General features: G+C 38.0%; 1 protein-coding gene across 2 annotated transcripts in view; it reads right to left on the bottom strand.

Moving 5' to 3' along the window:
• The window catches only part of VPS13C (vacuolar protein sorting 13 homolog C), a 177,043-nt gene extending 158,554 nt beyond the window's left edge, over positions 1-18,489 (bottom strand). The window contains exons 1-2 of one of the 2 annotated variants that reach the window (XM_079913053.1): positions 18,325-18,489; positions 2,028-2,071 (exon numbers count right to left, since the gene is read on the bottom strand). In XM_079913053.1, the coding sequence (XP_079769179.1) occupies positions 2,028-2,071; positions 18,325-18,424 (144 nt within the window). In that variant the 5' untranslated portion in view covers positions 18,425-18,489. The remainder of the gene's footprint in view (positions 1-2,027; positions 2,072-18,324) is intronic. The other variant, XM_079913054.1, reaches the window with a different exon arrangement.
• Positions 18,490-18,868: the final 379 nt, after the last annotated feature.

The following is an 18,868-nucleotide window of genomic DNA, read 5'->3' as shown; positions in this document are numbered from 1 at the left end:
GAATAAACAAATCTTAAAAGGCAGATTCCCAACATATTATCTACCATATTAGCATTTACTTTAGATAAGTTACTAACAGGTACCAATCAATAACAATGAACTTTCACTTATCTAGATTCCAAATCACTAGAAAGTTCAAATAACTTTTTTATTCACAGAGTACTAAACAATAACTGATATTCACAATGTTCGCTTGAGTCTTTAAAATAATTTAAAATTCAACCAGTCAGAATAGCCTTTCTGTTAGGTGTACCTTACATGCCAATACTATGGAAATCTGGCAACTTAAATACATACTTTAGGTAAGAATTAACCAATCAATTAAAGTTTAACTAAAAAATAAATAAATAAATAATTAACTAAAGAATCAATTTACCCACTCATCTGATCACTCAACTATTCTAAGTGAACAGAAACTGAACAAAACGCTAACAGATTTTGACAATAAACCTTGTTTTAGACCCAAACAAAAAATCCTCACTGGTAATGAGAGAGCAGCTCTACCCTCCAGGGGTTGGGCAGGGGAAGGGGACAAATAAATTCAAGGGTCTTCATATCATACAGGATACCAATGGAAAACTATACACTTCTATGAGTGTGGTCTCACACACATTTTAATCCTCCTGAAATAATTTTTCACACAAAATAAATGTAAAGAACCCATATCAAAGTAAAACCTCACCAAGCTGGATTAACTAGGGAAAGGAGGCTAGTTTGAATTAATGGAGAATATAAATTACAAAATAATTTATTGATTTAATCATAACCAAAATTCAAATTAGGCTAACAGAGTGCAATCTGTCATCTAAGTATATTAGATACTTATACCCTGCAACCACAATTCTATTTAGATTTATTATCTTCCAAAATATTTTTGTAAGTAGAGTAAAAATAGCCTTATTCCAATCTCTAGCAATGGAATCTTAAGTTCTAAAATTTTGGATAAAATTTTTAAAATTATGGCATCCTATATAAAGGGAGGGAAAGAAAATTTAAATATTTTGAGAGTCCACTACTTGCCAGGCTCTACTTTTTATTTTATTCAAGCCACAAAGGTACACAAATATTATACTGTTTTGTATTATTAACTTCGTTCTAAAGATGATTAAACTGATGCTCAAAGAAATTGAGAAACTTCCCAAAAGTCACACAGCTGGTCAAAGCCAGAGCTACCACTCAAACCCACGTCGGCCAGAGTACAAGGTCCATGACCTTTCCACTATGCCAGTAACAAAATAAACTGTTACTTCTTGAGTTCTACTCCTAGATCTTCAACATTCAAAATTGGCTTCCATGAGCCCAGTCATGGGAGAACTTTGTGTATAAGGCTCTCCTTAATTACACAGTTCATCATGTAGAAATTCAACCAGAGGTCAAAGCTAGGACTATAAAACATAATGTACGTTAATTATAAATCTGACCTATTGATTAAAGAATAAACTCATTCTTAAGACATTTCATAAACTCAAATTAAGTCCAAGAGGCTAAAAACAAAGGGGGGTAGGGGTCTTGGAAGATGGGGAGAGTTTTGTTTTTAGCTCAATAGTAAATGACCCAAATTACTGTCTAGAGCTAGATTCCAAAAAAATCTATTTTACCTCTTAAAATTACCACAGTATTATAAGGCTGGACTGCCAATATAGTTCAAAAAAATACAATTATTTATTAGATACATTGTTAAAATAAAGCCCTTATTTACCTGTAAAACATTTAAAGATAATTCTGAAGAAAACTATTTCATTAAGACAAATGTCTACTACAAAGCTATACAGTCAAATATATAAAAGGGAAAAACATTATTATTTTCCAAGAGATACTATTTCTATCATCAGTAAAAAAATTTTTTTCCTAAATCTTTAATCTCAGATTTTCCTAGAGCAAACAGTTAAAAAAGTAATCCTTCTCTGAGCGACTCAATCACTTCATCTGGCACCTGGTACCAGATACCTAGTAACCAGGGTTTCTAAGAGCTTACTGAATTAACTGAGTACTCAACATAGTTAAAAAAAAAAAAAACAACAACTTACCAGAGCATTTTCTTTTATTTGTAGATTATCTAAAGCCACATTACCTTTAAAAAATAAAAGACAAAAATATGAAGTTAATACACCAAATAGTATACCCTGTCTTAATGCAAAACCAAACACTATGACACTATGCTAAATGCTAAGTGAGCAAAGCAAACTTCAAGAACTTAAGAAGCTACTGGCACAAAAGAGTTGCTACTTATAAGAAGTATTAGTTGTAAATATTTTAGGTTAGCCCAATGCAAAACAAATTACAAACCAGTTAATCAGGCTAACATTTAATGAGAAAGAAGTTGAAACACACCATTGTAAAGCAATTATACTCTAATAAAGATGTTAAAAAAAAAAAAGAAAAAAGTTGAAGATTTTCAGACTAAAGAACTTTAGAACCAAAGAAAGTATCCATCATTTTTAATGATTAAGCCAAAATCTCAAAAGAAGGAAGTAAAGAGGTGACTATTATAACAGATCAATTATCCTGTAATCCAGGATTCTTTCCTTAATCATGGTGTCAGTGAATATTTTCTACAAGACCACAGTGTTAATCTTTTAAAACTTCAAACATCCTACTTTCCCAGTAATTATTGTTTATGGTTCTAATATTCTTTTATTAGTCCAATTTTTTAAAAGTCTATTCAGATATTAAGTTATAAAAAACTAAAGCCACAATAACACAATTACATGACTCAAATTTTAAACACTGCACTTACATGTTGATACACAATATGTAAGTATTCTTACTTACATAAAAACTTAAGCAAAAGAAAAAGGTTTTCATTTCACTTAAATTCTCTAAAGATTACTAAAACTAAAGTTTCAACACTAAATACAAGTATAAATTATGCAGTTATGCATTTTCTAAATCACTCATGACACATTTATTTTTTAAAACATATTATGCTTCCTATGCACAGATAACAACTACAAGACTAGATACTAAAATAATCACAGCTGTTATTGCCATGTAATAAAGTTCATTTCCTTTGTATAAGCATATTGTAAATTCCTAAGATAAACTTAAAAACTTCAAAAGGAAAGTAAGAGGTAAGAAGCCTCACAAACGTGAAGAAAATACTACAGCATGATAATAGGAAGAAAGCGTCTACAATATACTGCAGAAAAATTAAAACCTGAAGTAGGCAGTAACTTCAGAGTCAAAGAGATAGATTAAAAAGTTATGTTGGGGCTTCCCCGGTGGCGCAGTGGTTGGGGGTCCACCCGCCGATGCGGGGGACGCGGGTTCGTGCCCCGGTCCAGGAGGATCCCACGTGCCACAGAGCAGCCCGTGGGCCATGGCCGCTAGGCCTGCGCGTCCGGAGCCTGTGCTCCGCAGTGGGAGAGGCCACAGAAGTGAGAGGCCCGCGTACCGCAAAAAAAAAAAAAAAAAAGTTATGTTGGAGATAGCCACATCCACCACAGGGCAGACAGCAGAACCAAAAAGAACTACAGTCCTGCAGCCTGTGGAACGAAAACCACATTCACAGAAAGACAGACAAAATGAAAAGACAGAGGACTGTGTACCAGATGAAGGAACAAGAAAAAAAACCCAGAAAAACAACTAAATGAAATGGAGATAGGCAACCTTCCAGGAAAAGAATTCAGAATAATGATAGTGAAGATGATCCAGAATCTCAGAAAAAGAATGGAGGCAAAGATCGAGAAGATGCAAGAAATAACAAAGACCTAGAAGAATTAAAGAACAAACACTTAGAAGAATTAAAGAACAAACAGAGATAAACAATACAATAACTGAAATGAAAAATACACTAGAAGGAATCAACAGCAGAATAACTGAGGCAGAAGAACAGATAAGTGACCTAGAAGACAGAATGGTGGAATTCACTGCCACAGAAGAGAATAAAGAAAAAGAATGAAAAGAAATGATGACAGCCTAAGAGACCTCTGGGACAACATTAAACGCACCAACATTCACATTATAGGGGTCCCAGATGGAGAAGAGAGAAAGGACCTGAGAAAATATTTGAAAAGATTAAAGTCGAAAACTTCCCTAACGTAGGAAACGAAATAGCAACCCAAGTCCAGGAAGCACAGAGACTCCCAGGCAGGATAAACCCAAGGAGAAACATGCTGACACACATATTAATCAAACTAACAAAAATTAAAGACAAAGAAAAATTATTAAAAGCAACAAGGGAAAAATGACAAATAACTTACAAGGGAACTCCCATAAGGTTAACAGCTGATTTCTCAGCAGAAACTCTACAAGCCAGAATGGAATGGTACTATATATTTAAAGTGTTGAAAGAGAAGAACCTACAACCAAGATTACTCTACCTGGCAAGGGTCTCATTCAGATGCGACAGAGAAATCAAAAGCTTTACAAACAAGCAAAAGCTAAGAGAATTCAGCACCACCAAAGCAGCTCTACAACAAATGCTAATGGAACTTCTCTAAGTGGGAAACCCAAGAGAAGAAAAGGACCTACAAAAACAAACCCAAAACAATTAAGAAAATGGCAACAGGAACATACGTATTGATAATTACCTTAAATGTGAATAGGTTAAATGCTCCTACCAAAAGACACAGGCTGGCTGAATGGATACAAAAACAAGACCCATATATGTGCTGTCTACAAGAGACCCACTTCAGACCTACAGACACATACAGACTGAAAGTGAGGGGATGGAAAAAGATTTTCCATGCCAATGTAAATCAAAAGAAAGCTGGAGTACCAATACTCATATCAGATAAAATAGACTTTAAAATAAAGAATGTTACAAGAGACAAGGAAGGACACTACATAATGATCAAGGGATCAATCCAAAAAGAAGATATAACAGTTATAAATATATATGCACCCAACATAGGAGCATCTCAATACATAAGGCAACTGCTAACGGCTATAAAAGAGGAAGTCGATAGTAACACAATAATGGTGGGGGACTTTAACACCTCACTTACATCAATGGACAGATCACCCAGACAGAAAAGTAATCAGGACACACGATCCTTAAATGACACAACAGACCAGATAGACTTAACTGATATTTATGGGACATTCCATCCAAAAACAGCAGATTACACTTACTTCTCAAGTGCACACAGAACATTCTCCTGGATAGATCACATCTTGGGTCACAAAGCAAGCCTCAGTAAATTTAATAAAATTGAAATCATATCAAACATCTTTTCCAACCACAACACTATGAGATTAAAAGTCAAGTACAGCAGGAAAAAACGTAAAGAACACAAACACATGGATGCTAAACAATACATTACTAAGTAACCATGAGATCACGGAAGAAATCAAAGAGGAAATCAAAAAACACCTAGAGACAAATTACAATGAAAGCACGACAATCCAAAACATATGGAATGCAGCAAAAGAAGTTCTAAGAGGGAAGTTTATAGTAATAAAATCCTACCTCAAGAAACAACAAAAATCTCAAACAATCTAATCTTACACCTAAAGGAACGAGAGAAAGAAGAATAATAAAAACCCAAAATTAGCAGAAGGAAAGAAATCATAAAGATCAGAGCAGAAATAAATGAAATAGAAACAAAGAAAACAATAACAAAGATCAATAAAACGAAAAGCTGGTTCTGTGAGTAGATAAACAAAATTGATAAATCTTTTACCAGACTCATCAAGAAAAAGAGGGAGAGGACTCAAATCAATAAAATTAGAAATGAAAAAGAAGTTACAAAGAACACTACAGAAATACAGTGTCATAAGAGACTACTACAAGCAACTCTATGCCAATAAAATGGACAACCTGGAAGAAATGGACAAATTCTTAGGAAGGTATAACCTTCCAAGACTGAACCAGGAAGAAACAGAAAATATGAACAGACCAATCACAAGTAATGAAATTGAAACTGTGATTAAAAATCTTCCAACAAACAAAAGTCCAGGACCAGATGGCTTCACAGGTGAATTCTATCAAACATTTAGAGAAGAGTAACACCCATCCTTCTCAAACTCTTCCAAAACATTGCAGAGGAAGGAAAACTCCCAAACTCATTCTACGAGGTCACCATCACCCTGATACCAAAACCAGACAAAGATACTACAAAAAAAGAAAACTACAGACCAATATCACTGATGAATATAGATACAAAAATTCCCAACAAAATACTGGCAAACAGAATCCAACAACACATTAAAAGGATCATAGGGCTTCCCTGGTGGCGCAGTGGTTGAGAGTCCACCTGCTGATGCAGGGGACACGGGTTCGTGCCCCGGTCCGGGAAGATCCCACATGCCATGGAGCGGCTGGGCCCGTGAGCCATGGCCACTGAGCCTGAGTGTCTGGAGCCTGTGATCTGCAACGGGAGAGGCCACAAGAGTGAGAGGCCCGCGTACCGCAAAAAAAAAGGATCATAGACCATGATCAAGTGGGATTTATCCCAGGGATGCAAGGATTCTTCAATATATGCAAATCAATCAATGTGATACACCATATTAACAAACTGAAGGAGTAAAAACCATATGATCATCTCTATAGATGCAGAAAAAGCTTCTGACAAAATTCAACACCCATTTATGATAAAAACTCTCCAGAAAGTGGGCATAGAGAGAACCTACCTCAACGTAATAAAGGCCATATATGACAAGCCCACAGCAAACATCATTCTCAATTGTGAAAAACTGAAAGCATTTCCTCTAAGATCAGGAACAAGACAAGGATGTCCACTCTCGCCACTATTATTCAGCATAGTTTTGGCAGTCCTAGCCACGGCAATCAGAGAAGAAAAAGAAATAAAAGGAATCCAAATCAGAAAAGAAGAAGTAAAACCGTCACTGTTTGCAGATGACATGATACTATACATAGATAATTCTAAAGATGCCACCAGAAAACTACTAGAGCTAATCAATGAATTTGGTAAAGTTGCTGGATAAAAAATTAATGCATAGAAATCTCTTGCATGCCTATACACTAACAACAAAATATCAGAAAGAGAAATTAAGGAAACAATCCTATTCACCACTGCAACAAAAAAATAAAATACCTAGGAATAAATCTACCTAAGGAGGTAAAAGACCTATACTCAGAAAAGTAAGACACTGATGAAAGAAATCAAAGATGACACAAACAGATGGAGAGATATACCATGTTCTTGGATTGGAAGAATCAATATTGTGAAAATGACTATACGACCCCAAGCAATCTACAGATTTAATGCAATCCCTATCAAATTACCAATGGCATTTTCTATAGAACTAGAACAAAAAATCTTAAATTTGTATGGAGACACAAAAGAGCCCGAATAGCCAAAGCAATCTGGAGGGTAAAAAACAGAGCTGGAAGACTCAGACTCCCTGACTTCAGACTATACTACATAGCTACAGTAATCAAGACAATATGGTACTGGCACAAAAACAGAAATATAGATCCATGGAACAGGAGAGAAAGCCCAGAGATAATCCCACACACCTATGGTCAACTAATCTATGATAAAGGCGGCAAGGATATACAATGGAGAAAAAACAGTCTCTTCAATAAGTGGTGCTGGGAAAACTGGACAGCTACATGTGATTGAATGAAATTGGAACACTCCCTAAAACCATATACAAAAATAAACTCAAAATGGATTACAGACCTAAATGTAAGACCGGACACTATAAAACCCTTACAGGAAAACATAGGAAGAACACTCTTTGACATAAATCACAGCAAGATCTTTTTTGATCCACCTCCTAGAGTAATGGAAATAAAAATAAACAAATGGGACCTAATGAAGCTTAAAAGCTTTTTCACAGCAAAGGAAACTATAAACAGAAAAAGCAACCCTCAGAATGGGAAAAAATATTTGCAAATGAATCGACAATGGATTAATCTCCAAAATATATACACAGCTCATGCAGTTCAATATTAAAAAAACAAACCACCCAATCAAAAAATGGGCAGAAGACCTAAACAGACATTTCTCCAAAGAAGATATACAGAGTGCCAACAAACACATGAAAGGATGCTCAACATCACCAATTATTAGAGAAATGCAAATCAAAACTACAATGAGGTATCACCTCACACGGTCAGAATGGCCATCATCAAAAAGTCTACAAACAACAAATGCTGGAGAGGCAGTGGAAAAAAGGGAACCCTTTTATCCCATTGGTGGGAATGTAAATTGATACAGCCACTATGGAGAACAGTATGGAGGTTCCTTTAAAAACTAAAAACAGAGCTACCATATGGTCCAGCAATCCCCCTCCTGGGCATATACCAGGGAAAACCATAATTCGAAAGGATACATGCACCCCAACGTTCATTGCAGCACTATTTACAATAGCTAGGACATGGAAGCAACCTAAATGCCCATCGACAGACGAATGGATAAAGAAAATGTGGTACATATATACAATGGAATATTACTGAGCCATTAAAAGGAACGAAACTGGGTCATTTGTTGAGACGTGGATGGATCTAGAGACTGTCAAACAGAGTGAAGTAAGTCAGAAAGAGAAAAACAAATATCGTATACTAACACATATATGTGGAATCTAGAAAAATGGTACAGATGAACCAGTTTACAAGGCAGAAATAGAGACACAGATGTAGAGAACAAACGTACAGACCCCAAGGTGGTGGTGGTGGTGGGAGGAACTGGGAGATTGGGATTGACATATATACACTAGTATGTATAAAATAGATAACTAATAAGAACCTGTGGTATAAAAAAAATAAATAATTTTTTTAAAAAAAGAAGTAAAAATAAAAACCAATACAACACCACCAACAACAAGTTACTCTGGAGGCAGAACTGACAAGATGTCATCACTGATCAAATATAGGGATAATACAGTAGTCATGGAAAACTGACATGTTCGAGAATTGGGAAAAAATCCTTAAAACGCATTATATGTATAAAAATTATATAAAGTGGAAAAATATTCCTGGGTTTAATTCTGTCGGATGGCGAATTACAAAAAATTACAAGTGGGAATTCTACTCAGGCCAAAAGAATTGATCTGCACAGAAGCTAGTGCATATTTGAAGGAATCCAAACCAATTTAACACGATCTAAGACCATATGGAGACTTGTAAACTTGCTCATGAATTTTGATTGTCTTACCCATTAATTTTCAACTAGTGGGTCAAGGGTCACCAGGAGTGCTCACAAGTAACCTGCAGTAGATATGAGGCATTTTCTAATAATTATTAAGGCACTAACATAATAAGCGCCCTCATAAAAAGCACACTTTCTACTGCAGTGACATTCTCACTCTTTAATGAAGTAATAGATGGTATTTAACATGTGAAATACTGAAAACTACCAATATGGCTAACAGAGCTAAACAAGTATATTTAGAAAGGCAGATAAAAAACGGTAATGGCAATTATTGCTAGGAGGTAGAATTAAGGACTTTTTATTAATGTTCTTCAGTATTTTCTAGTTTTTACAATAAACATGTATTACTTTAATGTTAAAAACTATTATACAAATTGTAATATGAAATGGGGAACAAAACAAGGTAAATTCTAATGTCAATATGACCTCAATATATTTTATACAAATTCTTTCTATATTTACTATTTACCGTCTCTACAGACACATAAAAAAGATCTATTTCTACTACTTAGAGTCCAGCAAACAAATGCATACTTCCTCTCTGAAAAATGTGAATGTTACCTAACAAACAGTAAATATAACAATGAAATAAGAATGATACAGTCTATGAATTATTCGCACTGAAGGAGGAGCCACTAGTCCTAACACAAAGAAAAGGGGAGGAACAGCAGTGTATTTCTGCACCAGGGTAAAAGTGCATTCATTCATTCAACCAGTAGATGCATGCCTTATCTAAGTAAGGCACTGTGCTAAGAAGTACTCTTCCACTAAAATGCACGCTTTTCTGCAGATACAGAAAGCAGACTCCCTCCTAAATATCAACCGTCTTATATTTAACTCAATACTAAGGAAAAAGTTAAGATTTAGCTTTCCATTTCTATTCAAGATAACATAATTCTATACACATGCAAATAACTTGAATAACTGTAATCAGATCACCCTGGGCTAAGAACACACAGAGGCCATAGGAAGTTCCTGAAAACCTAGAGGAAGGGTAAATATGTGTCTAATCTTTTAACAATAACCAAAACAAAAAAGGCGAGGGGAGAATGACTAATCATTGGAGATGGATAGACTTAACTCTGCCAGCAAGGAAGGCACTAACGCCAATCCCACAATCAAGTGTCCCTAATCCCATGAATTTCTAAAGAAACCAAGGTGAGAGACAAGTAGAGAAATTCTGCGAAATGATTTCCTTCTATGATGGATTGGCAACCCTAAAGGATGACAGCAAGCAATAAGTGTAGTCTGGCTTCAGAAGACAAAATTTCTAATTTTTAACCCTGTATGATACTCATAAATAAACAGAAACATTTTGGATGAGCATATCTGACTAGAGTCACATATACAGTTTCAAAGCTAATCTTGCAGGATATTTTAAGAAGTATCTTACAAAAGTAAATCCTGGATCAAAATTTATCTAATAATCTTTACAAATGAACCAGAAGAGGGGAATGAAAGTAAATCCATTAAATTAGCAAATAAAACCAAGGCAAGCAGAGTTGGAGCCATCTCAGAAAAGTTCAATAGAAAAAGAAATGGTTGCTAAATTACAGAAAATAACAAGGTTAGTGTATTTATGAATAAGAATCAAATGGTACTGGCATAATTTGGAACAAGCCCACCTCAGTCGAAGAATGGCTTTTAAAACACAAAATGACCTACAAAATAAATGCAAGAAATATAGTGCTAATGTTAAATACCTCCAGTCAGAAATAACCTATCTGAACTTTCACAGACGTTTCACTACACCTGTCTTATGGCACTTAACACTTAACTATTTAAATCCCCAATCTGATCATAAACTCCTTATTGATTCTCCTCATAGTAGGTACTCAATAAGTCTTGACTCAATTAATTAGAATGCATATTGTACTGAAATAGGAATGAATACAATAAGAACATAAACCTTTCTATTTTAGAAAACACTTTCAGAGCTATTACATTACTTGATCCTCACAGCCTCCTGGCGAAGGAGGCAGGACACGGAAAGAAACTGGGGCTTGGAGAGCTAAAGTGACTGGCCTAAGACTACTGTGTCAATGTAGTAAATGGTTATCCTGATGGAAGATTATGCTTTTTCTGTTAACTAATTCTGGACGCTTTTTGTCGAGTGCTGCTTTCAGTTGGTCTAATTGGGAGCAATACTTGTTGAAATTAACCGTTTGGTTTTCCAGAAGGAGCTCATAATAGAGGACTTCTTCCAATCCCACCATTACACAACATCACCTTCTTTGGACAAAGACCGGCCTCTGGTGTGATTGGTGGTGGTTCATTTCGCTTGCCCCACGATCTCTTCAGTTCCATATTACTATACAGTATCCACTTTTCATCGCACGTCACAATTTGTTTTAAAAACGGAACGCTTTCATTACGTTTCAGAAGAGAATCGCACACAGAAATATGGTCAAGAAGGTTTTTTTCACTTAACTTAGGTGGAACCCAAATATCAAAGCGATTCACATAACCAAGCTGGTGTAAATGATTTTCAACGCTTGATTTGGATATTCTGAGTATGTTGGCTATCTCCTGTGCAGTATAACGTTGGACGTTCTCAATTATTGTTTCGATTTGATCGCTATCAACTTCAACTGGTCTACCAGACTATGGAGCATCGTCCAGGGAGAAATCTCCAGAACAAAACTTCGCACACCACTTTTGACACGTTCGATCAGTCACAGCACCTTCTCCATACACTGCACAACTTCTTGTGCATTTCAGTTTCGTTTTTACCTTTCTTGAAATAATAAAGCATAATATGCCAAAAATGCTGCTTTTTTCTTCCATCTTCAATATTAAAACGGCTACACAAAAATTCACCAATTTTGAAAACTCTTTTTTTAAATGCATGCTGATGTGAGAGCTGTCACATACAATCTAACAAAATGTTTTCGAATGAAGTTAAAGAACTAAGTGCTACTAGAGCCATCTTACAGAAAAAAACGAACAAACCTTTTGGATCACTCAATATTTAACCCAAATTAACCCATCCAGACTCATTTTAATAGTAGTTCACAGTAACTTTATCTTGGGAGGGGAAGCTAAGGGAAGGAGAAGAAACAACTGACTCTCACTCTTCCATTTCCCTATTGAAACAGGAAGTTTTGGCAAAGAAAGGTGGAAAGCTGCCATGTCACCACTGAACTTTCTCCTTTTCAAGTACATTTCAGGGCTTTCATAAGAATGAGTAGTATGGCAGAGCCTCCTAGCAGAATGGTTACCCAAGTACCACCTTCCAGCTCTATTTGTAGAAAAGAGGTGAAGTTTTCATTTATGATACTATTCAAGTATGTGGAAAGTTGTTTTCAATAAAATTTTAAAGTGTTGTTTTAAATAATGATAACTAAGCCTAAGTACATTATAATATTGAACTTTTTGTTGTTCATTTTACATACTATAGGACAAGCTAATAAGAAATGTGGCTTTCACTACACCAAGTGCTGGCTGGGTGGAAAGGAATAAAAAAAAATTCCTCAACAGGTTTAGAAACACTTAGATACTGCTATGTTTTATGGATCAAGGTAAAAAGAAGCAAAGAGGCCTGTTTTTTCTTGCATTCTCAAGCTGCCCTTTGACTACCTGTTAAGACTATATATATACATTTGGATTCTCAAATAATCAGCATGAGGCTGAAACTTTATTTTTCTTGTCGTATTTCATGACTGTGGCTCCCTGCTCACTGGTACCGAGTGAAGAACAGAAAGGAAAGAAACATGATCTGACTACCATTTCTCACCATGAATGCAGAGCAAGTGGCACTACAACTTAATGAAGGAGCTCACACTGCTCTGGCCTTATTCAAGTCACAGAAGTTCAAAGCGAGAAGAAATGACCTTGTCTCACCTCATTTACAGATAAGAAGCTAGTGGTCACTGGTCAGTGACTGCCAAAAGCCAATGAACCAGGCAGTACTGGATACGTAATTAGATCCCAGGTTTCCTCCTTCCTTATCCTGTTGCTCCGACAACATCTGGCAGCTGATGGAGAAGTGTCAGGGGTGGAGTGTAGGACAATAGGGTAATAAGCATGGGCTCAGCCTGGTTTGCAGAGCTACAAACTCTGAAGGCACTCCACCTGGCTCCTAATCCTACTGGTGGGCAGCAGGTCACCATAGGCAACTCTTGCACCCAACACATCACAGCCTCTATGTATATTCTACCTGTCAAATGGAAGTGAGAGCAGCAGAATTCTGAACGGACATCTTCTGATGACTTTTCACAGTAAATGACTTTGAAAAATCAAACTGACAAAGGTTCTACATTGCAACAATCCTACTTAAACTGAATTGCAAAAGATCTGATGTTTCAACATACCTTTTCAAATATATGTTACTCTTAAAACAATTAAATCCTGGACACTCCAAAAATAGCTAAGAGCGGTGCAATTTATCTCCTGGTACCAGTCTGTGGAGAACAAAAATCTAGATAAACCTTCTGACCTGCATAGGCAGCAACATGCCCACCAGGCATTTTTCTGAACCTCTGAAAATCTGACTGACAAAATAACTGGCAGATAGTATAAGTACTGTAAGTGTAAACTCGTATGCAAATAGTTTTTTTTTTCTTTAAAGAACAAATTTTGGAAAATAAGATATTTTTAGATATGTGGTGTTTAGACACGTGCTGTTAACTCTACACAAAATTATCACACTGCAGAATGTGAAAACCCTGGAAGAAATATACTTAGGAAAATACAGGCATGCCTCATTTTACTGCACTTCACTGAGCTTCACACGTACTGTTTTTTACAAATTAAAGGTTTGTGGCAACCCTGTCAAGCAAGTCTATTGGTGCCATTTTTCCAACAGCAATTGCTCACTTCACGTCTCTGTGTCACATTTTGGTAATTCTTGCAATATTTCAAACTTTTTCATTATTATTATATTTATTATGGTGATCAGTGATCTTTGATGTTCCTATTGCAAAAAGATCACGACTCATCAAAGCCTCAGATGATGGTTAGCATTTTTTAGCAATAAAGTATTTTTTAATTAGGTATGTACATATTTTTAGACATAATGCTCTTGTACACTAAAGAGACTATAGTACAGTATAAACATTAACTTTAATATGCACTAGGAAACCAGAAAATTCATGTGACTTGCTTTATTTTGATATTCACTTTATTGCAGTGGTCTGGAACCAAACCCACAAAATCTCCAAGGTATGCCTGTAAAATAAAACAAGCAGGCTGGTTTCCAACACTTGGCTAGGTTTGTGTATCGTCACTACTCCTGTCAGTATTAACCATTTAACAATTATAATTACAAAGAATTTTCACATGACTTATTTTACAAACACAGAATGTTATTTCCCCATTTTAAAAGGGGGATAAGGAAACTGAGGCTTAAAGAATTAAAATTTTTCTCCCATGTCCCACAGCTAGTAAATAATTTTTCATTTTTCTACAACAGCAAGAATTTTTAAAAAATCATTATGCTTAAATCACTTTTAAAAATACATAGGAGGGCTTCCCTGGTGGCACAGAGGTTGAGAGTCCGCCTGCCGATGCAGGGGACACGGGTTCGTGCCCCGGTCCGGGAAGATCCCACATGCCGCGGAGCGGCTGGGCCCGTGAGCCATGGCCGCTGAGCCTGCGAGTCCACAGCCTGTGCTCCGCAATGGGAGAGGCCACAACAGTGAGAGGCCACAACAGTGAGAGGCCTGCGTACCGCAAATAAAAAAAATAAATAAAAATACATAGGAATTTCTTGGCATTAAAAAAAATCTTTAAAAGAATAAAAACAAGAAAAATGATAAAGTTTTCTTTATTTTTCTTCTCCAATTTAAGGCAATATCGACAGTATACTTCCTGATTCTAGACATTCCAATAATTTGCCCCATCCTTCTCACTCTGTAATTTTTTGTTTATTGTGGATTTCATTGTGAATGCCTATATATATATATATGAATATATGCACAGCACGTTTTTCAACTTATGTCAACCCATTTTGATTTCTAAAACTTCCTGATATCATCCAAGCAAAGACTATGCATTTTTACTGACATGATACCAAGTCACTTCTTAAGACTTCTGTTTCTCTCTTAAGTTATAAATTTCATGAAGCATATAATTCCTCTAAGTCCTTTTTTACTTCCTACTACAACCTGTTCAGCACCAGAAGGTCTCCTATAAATGCAGAATACAATCTCAATATTCCCCTTCGACTAGGGTTTCTCAACAAACATTTTGGGCTGGTAATTCCTTTCTGTGGGGAGCTGTCCTGTGCACTGTAGAATGTAACAGCATTCAGGAGTTCGCCCACCAGATACCACAAGCACACCTCTCCCCACTACGTGACAATCAAAAGTGTCTCAGACATAACCAAATATCCTCTTAGGGGCAAACTCATTCCTGCTTGAAAACCACTGTCATAGGCTAGGCAAAAAAGTATCCATTTATCCCTTGTTTGGAAAGAATAGTAAGATCAGCTGTGTGAAATTTTTGCAGGTTGAAGTATTCCCCTCCTCAAGATATGAAAATTTAACAAGAAAAAAAACCTGAAAAAGCCAAACTCTATGACTCATAAACCTTATCTGCTAAAGCAAATAGTTTTCAAGTAAGGTCATATAAAATTTTAAATTCTTTATAAAACTTGTCACCGTCATAGATGTCACAAATATCAGCTGTTTTCTTAAATAACTTAATAATCCCACTTGTTTACTATAAAAAGTTTAAGATAAATTTCTTCCAAACACAGAAATAGTCAACTCGGGGCTTCTCTGGTGGCACAGTGGTTGAGAGTCCGCCTGCCGATGCGGGGGACACGGGTTCGTGCCCCGGTCCAGGAAGATCCCACATGCCGCGGAGCGGCTAGGCCCGTGAGCCATGGCCGCTGAGCCTGCTCTCCGCGGCGGGAGAGGCCACAACGGTGAGAGGCCCGCGTACCAAAAAAAAAAAAGAAATAGTCAACTCACATTTTGCCTTTCTATTTTAATGAGGGAATTAGGGTTACAAAGAAAATATTTGAGCAATAACTATAAAAGCTCATGACTTATTCCCTCCTTTATGACTATCACAAAAATAAAAGGCAGCAAAACTTTACAGACGCACAGCTATGGGCTAATAAACCTGATTGGACTTCCACTGGAGGCATTTCCTAAAAGAAATGGGTTTATTTGCTCTGGCCTGTTATAAAGTTGATGTTGGCCATGGGCAGAATACCTTATTGTAAAAAAACAAAATAAATTGTAAGAAAAGAAAGTTTCCTTTCCTACACTTCACCAAAAAAGAGGGGAAGAATGATGTAAAATTATTATTATGGCATTTTAATTTCTAACATGAAAAAATTCAAAAGCCTCAGGCAGTATACTTCACAATTTCACAGTATGTTTACAATTAGAATCACAGAGTATTGGCACTGGAAGGACCCTTAGGTGTTACCTAGTCCAACCCCTAAGTCTTAAAGAAAAAGAAAAAGGAAAATAAGATATGGGAGGGAAGGAATCTTCGAATGTATCCATAAACTTTAATTTTTAAAAATCTGAGATAAATAGGGCAAAACGTTTTAACTTGGGTAAGCAATTCTTAGTGATTACATAGGAATATTATATTTTCTGGTATTTTTTTTCTATTAAAGGTGAAATTAAGATGAAGAAATTAAGGACCAGTGAGGTAAATGGATTGTCGAACACACCAACCTCAAACCCAGGTTTTTCCTAAATGCTAGCCCAGAGCCTTTTCAGATTTCAAATAGTGTTTACAAACTACAAGAAATAATTTGTTATTATTAGACAGTAGCCTGAAGAAACACTTGATCCCTGCAGAAGGCACTGGCCATTTAATTCCTTAAATGTCTCCTTTACTTCTCTTTCTCTTGCACTAAGTGTGAGGGGAGGGCATGTAAATAAAGTATGTTATTGCTGGGCAAACCACACAGAACCAATAAAAAGATCAGTAAACTACTAAAAGCAGGCTCCTCCGTAATTCAGGGCAGCACAATTGCACGCTCTCTCTCTCTCTCTCTCTCTCTCTCTCTCTCTCTCTCTCTCTCTCTCTATATATATATGTATGTATGGTCCATATATGTAATTATAAATTTTAGGAATCAGATTTTTTTAAAAAGTAAAAAGAAACAGGGGAATGAATTTTAATGATATATTTTATTTAACCCAATGTATTCAAATATTATTATTTCACCATGTAATCAACATAAAAATTGTTGAGATATTACACTCTTTCTCCTACTAAGTATTTTCAAAACTCAGTGTGTACTTTATACTTCTAGCACACCTCAATTTGCACTAACTAACTAGGCTGCAAGTGCTCCTATAGTGGCTACTGTATAGGACAGATGGGGCTAGGACTACTTGTTGACTGAATTAAAAGCAGTTCCATCCACTTGAGTAGTTCTTTAGATTTCCCTCCAAAGCTGACAAAATGCCCAAAAGTCTTCTGCAGAATGCAAAGGTATCCCCAGTGTCCCCAAAGCTTAACATGTAAATGGTGCAAATAATTAATCTTTTTGAAGAATGGAGAAGCACACTACAATCTACTTCTATACACAACCCCTAGGGTAGAAGCATTGGTGTAAATTCTTCGGCGTGCAACCAAGCAGCACCTAATGATGATGCTGTTCGTGGCCTGAATTTCTCTCTATCGCTCCAAAACAAAATTGAAATTCCTCTTCCTATTGAGAGAATAAGCAATATTAAGGGAAGCTGTCACTTTCTCAGAAGCTCAGAAGTATTATGAGTTTGAATCCCTACCGACAAGCCTTTCGTAATGATCCTCCCCTGCCTGCCGATCCTTTCCCAAACCCTGCAATCTTAAAGAGAAGCCAGCTCCCGCTCGCTATCAACTGCCAAAAAGATCACTGCAAAACACAATTTCTTTTTTCTTCTTCCTTGGTGCCACTTTGAACGTGTGAGGCCACGCAGCCATCCTCGCTCCACGCGAGATGCAGGGAGGGGTTCTTTATGCTTCGGGGCCAGAGGGGCCAGGCTGAGGGCAGGGAGAGGCCGCCCAGGGTGAGCAGGTGGGACGGGGCAAGGGCTTCGACCTCAGGGTCGCGAAACCTGGGAATCCTGGCAGCCCGGGCGGACACCCCGTGGCGGCGGAGGCCAGCGCAGACGTCCCCACGCCCCGCACCTGCGGCCCAGGGAGGGGGCCCAGCCCAGCGCCCTCCCCGGAGGCGGAGTCGCGGGCGGCGAAGGGAGTACGGCCCGGGCTGGAGCCAGGAAAGGAGCAGCCCGCGGAGTGGGCCCCTCGGCCAGCGCCGACAACCCCAGACAGCCCGCGGCCACGCCCTCTTGCTTACCGCCCCAGATCCCCAGCTTCAGCTGGGACTTGTTCAGGTTCTCCACATAGTCCCCCAGGAAGCGGTTCAGCAAGTCCGCGACCACCGACTCCAGCACCATGGTGGTCTGAAGCGCGGGAGAGGGAGAACCCGGAACCGCCCGGCGCAGCTGAGGGCGGCGACCAGCGCAGCGAATGACAGCCCCCACCCCGGGCGCCGACCCGCCCCCGCGGCGCGCCGCACCGCGCGTGACTCGGCCTGTGCGCAGGCGCACCGCCGCCGCCGCTGCTGCCGGGAGCGGGAGGTGCGTGCACTCGCTGCCGACTCGCGGCCTCGTGGTAGCCGCTTCCCGGGCAACCGAGGGTGGGCGGCGGAGCCGGTTTGGGGCCTGCCCCAGAGGAAAGGGATGTTTGAGAAAGAAAAGGGGAAGCCGGAGTTGCTGTGCACGGAGACATCTCTGTGGCCGCTGTGCTTCCCTGCTGTCGCCTTCTGTTGACCTCGGGTCCGCAGGGCTCAATCGTTCCCGCAGGAAGCAGCTCTGCGGCCTCGGAGCCGACCCTATGGG

This window comes from Stenella coeruleoalba, assembly GCF_951394435.1.
Source record: "Stenella coeruleoalba genome assembly, chromosome: 2".
Lineage (NCBI taxonomy): Eukaryota > Metazoa > Chordata > Mammalia > Artiodactyla > Delphinidae > Stenella > Stenella coeruleoalba.
This window is presented reverse-complemented; position numbering and strand designations above follow the sequence as displayed.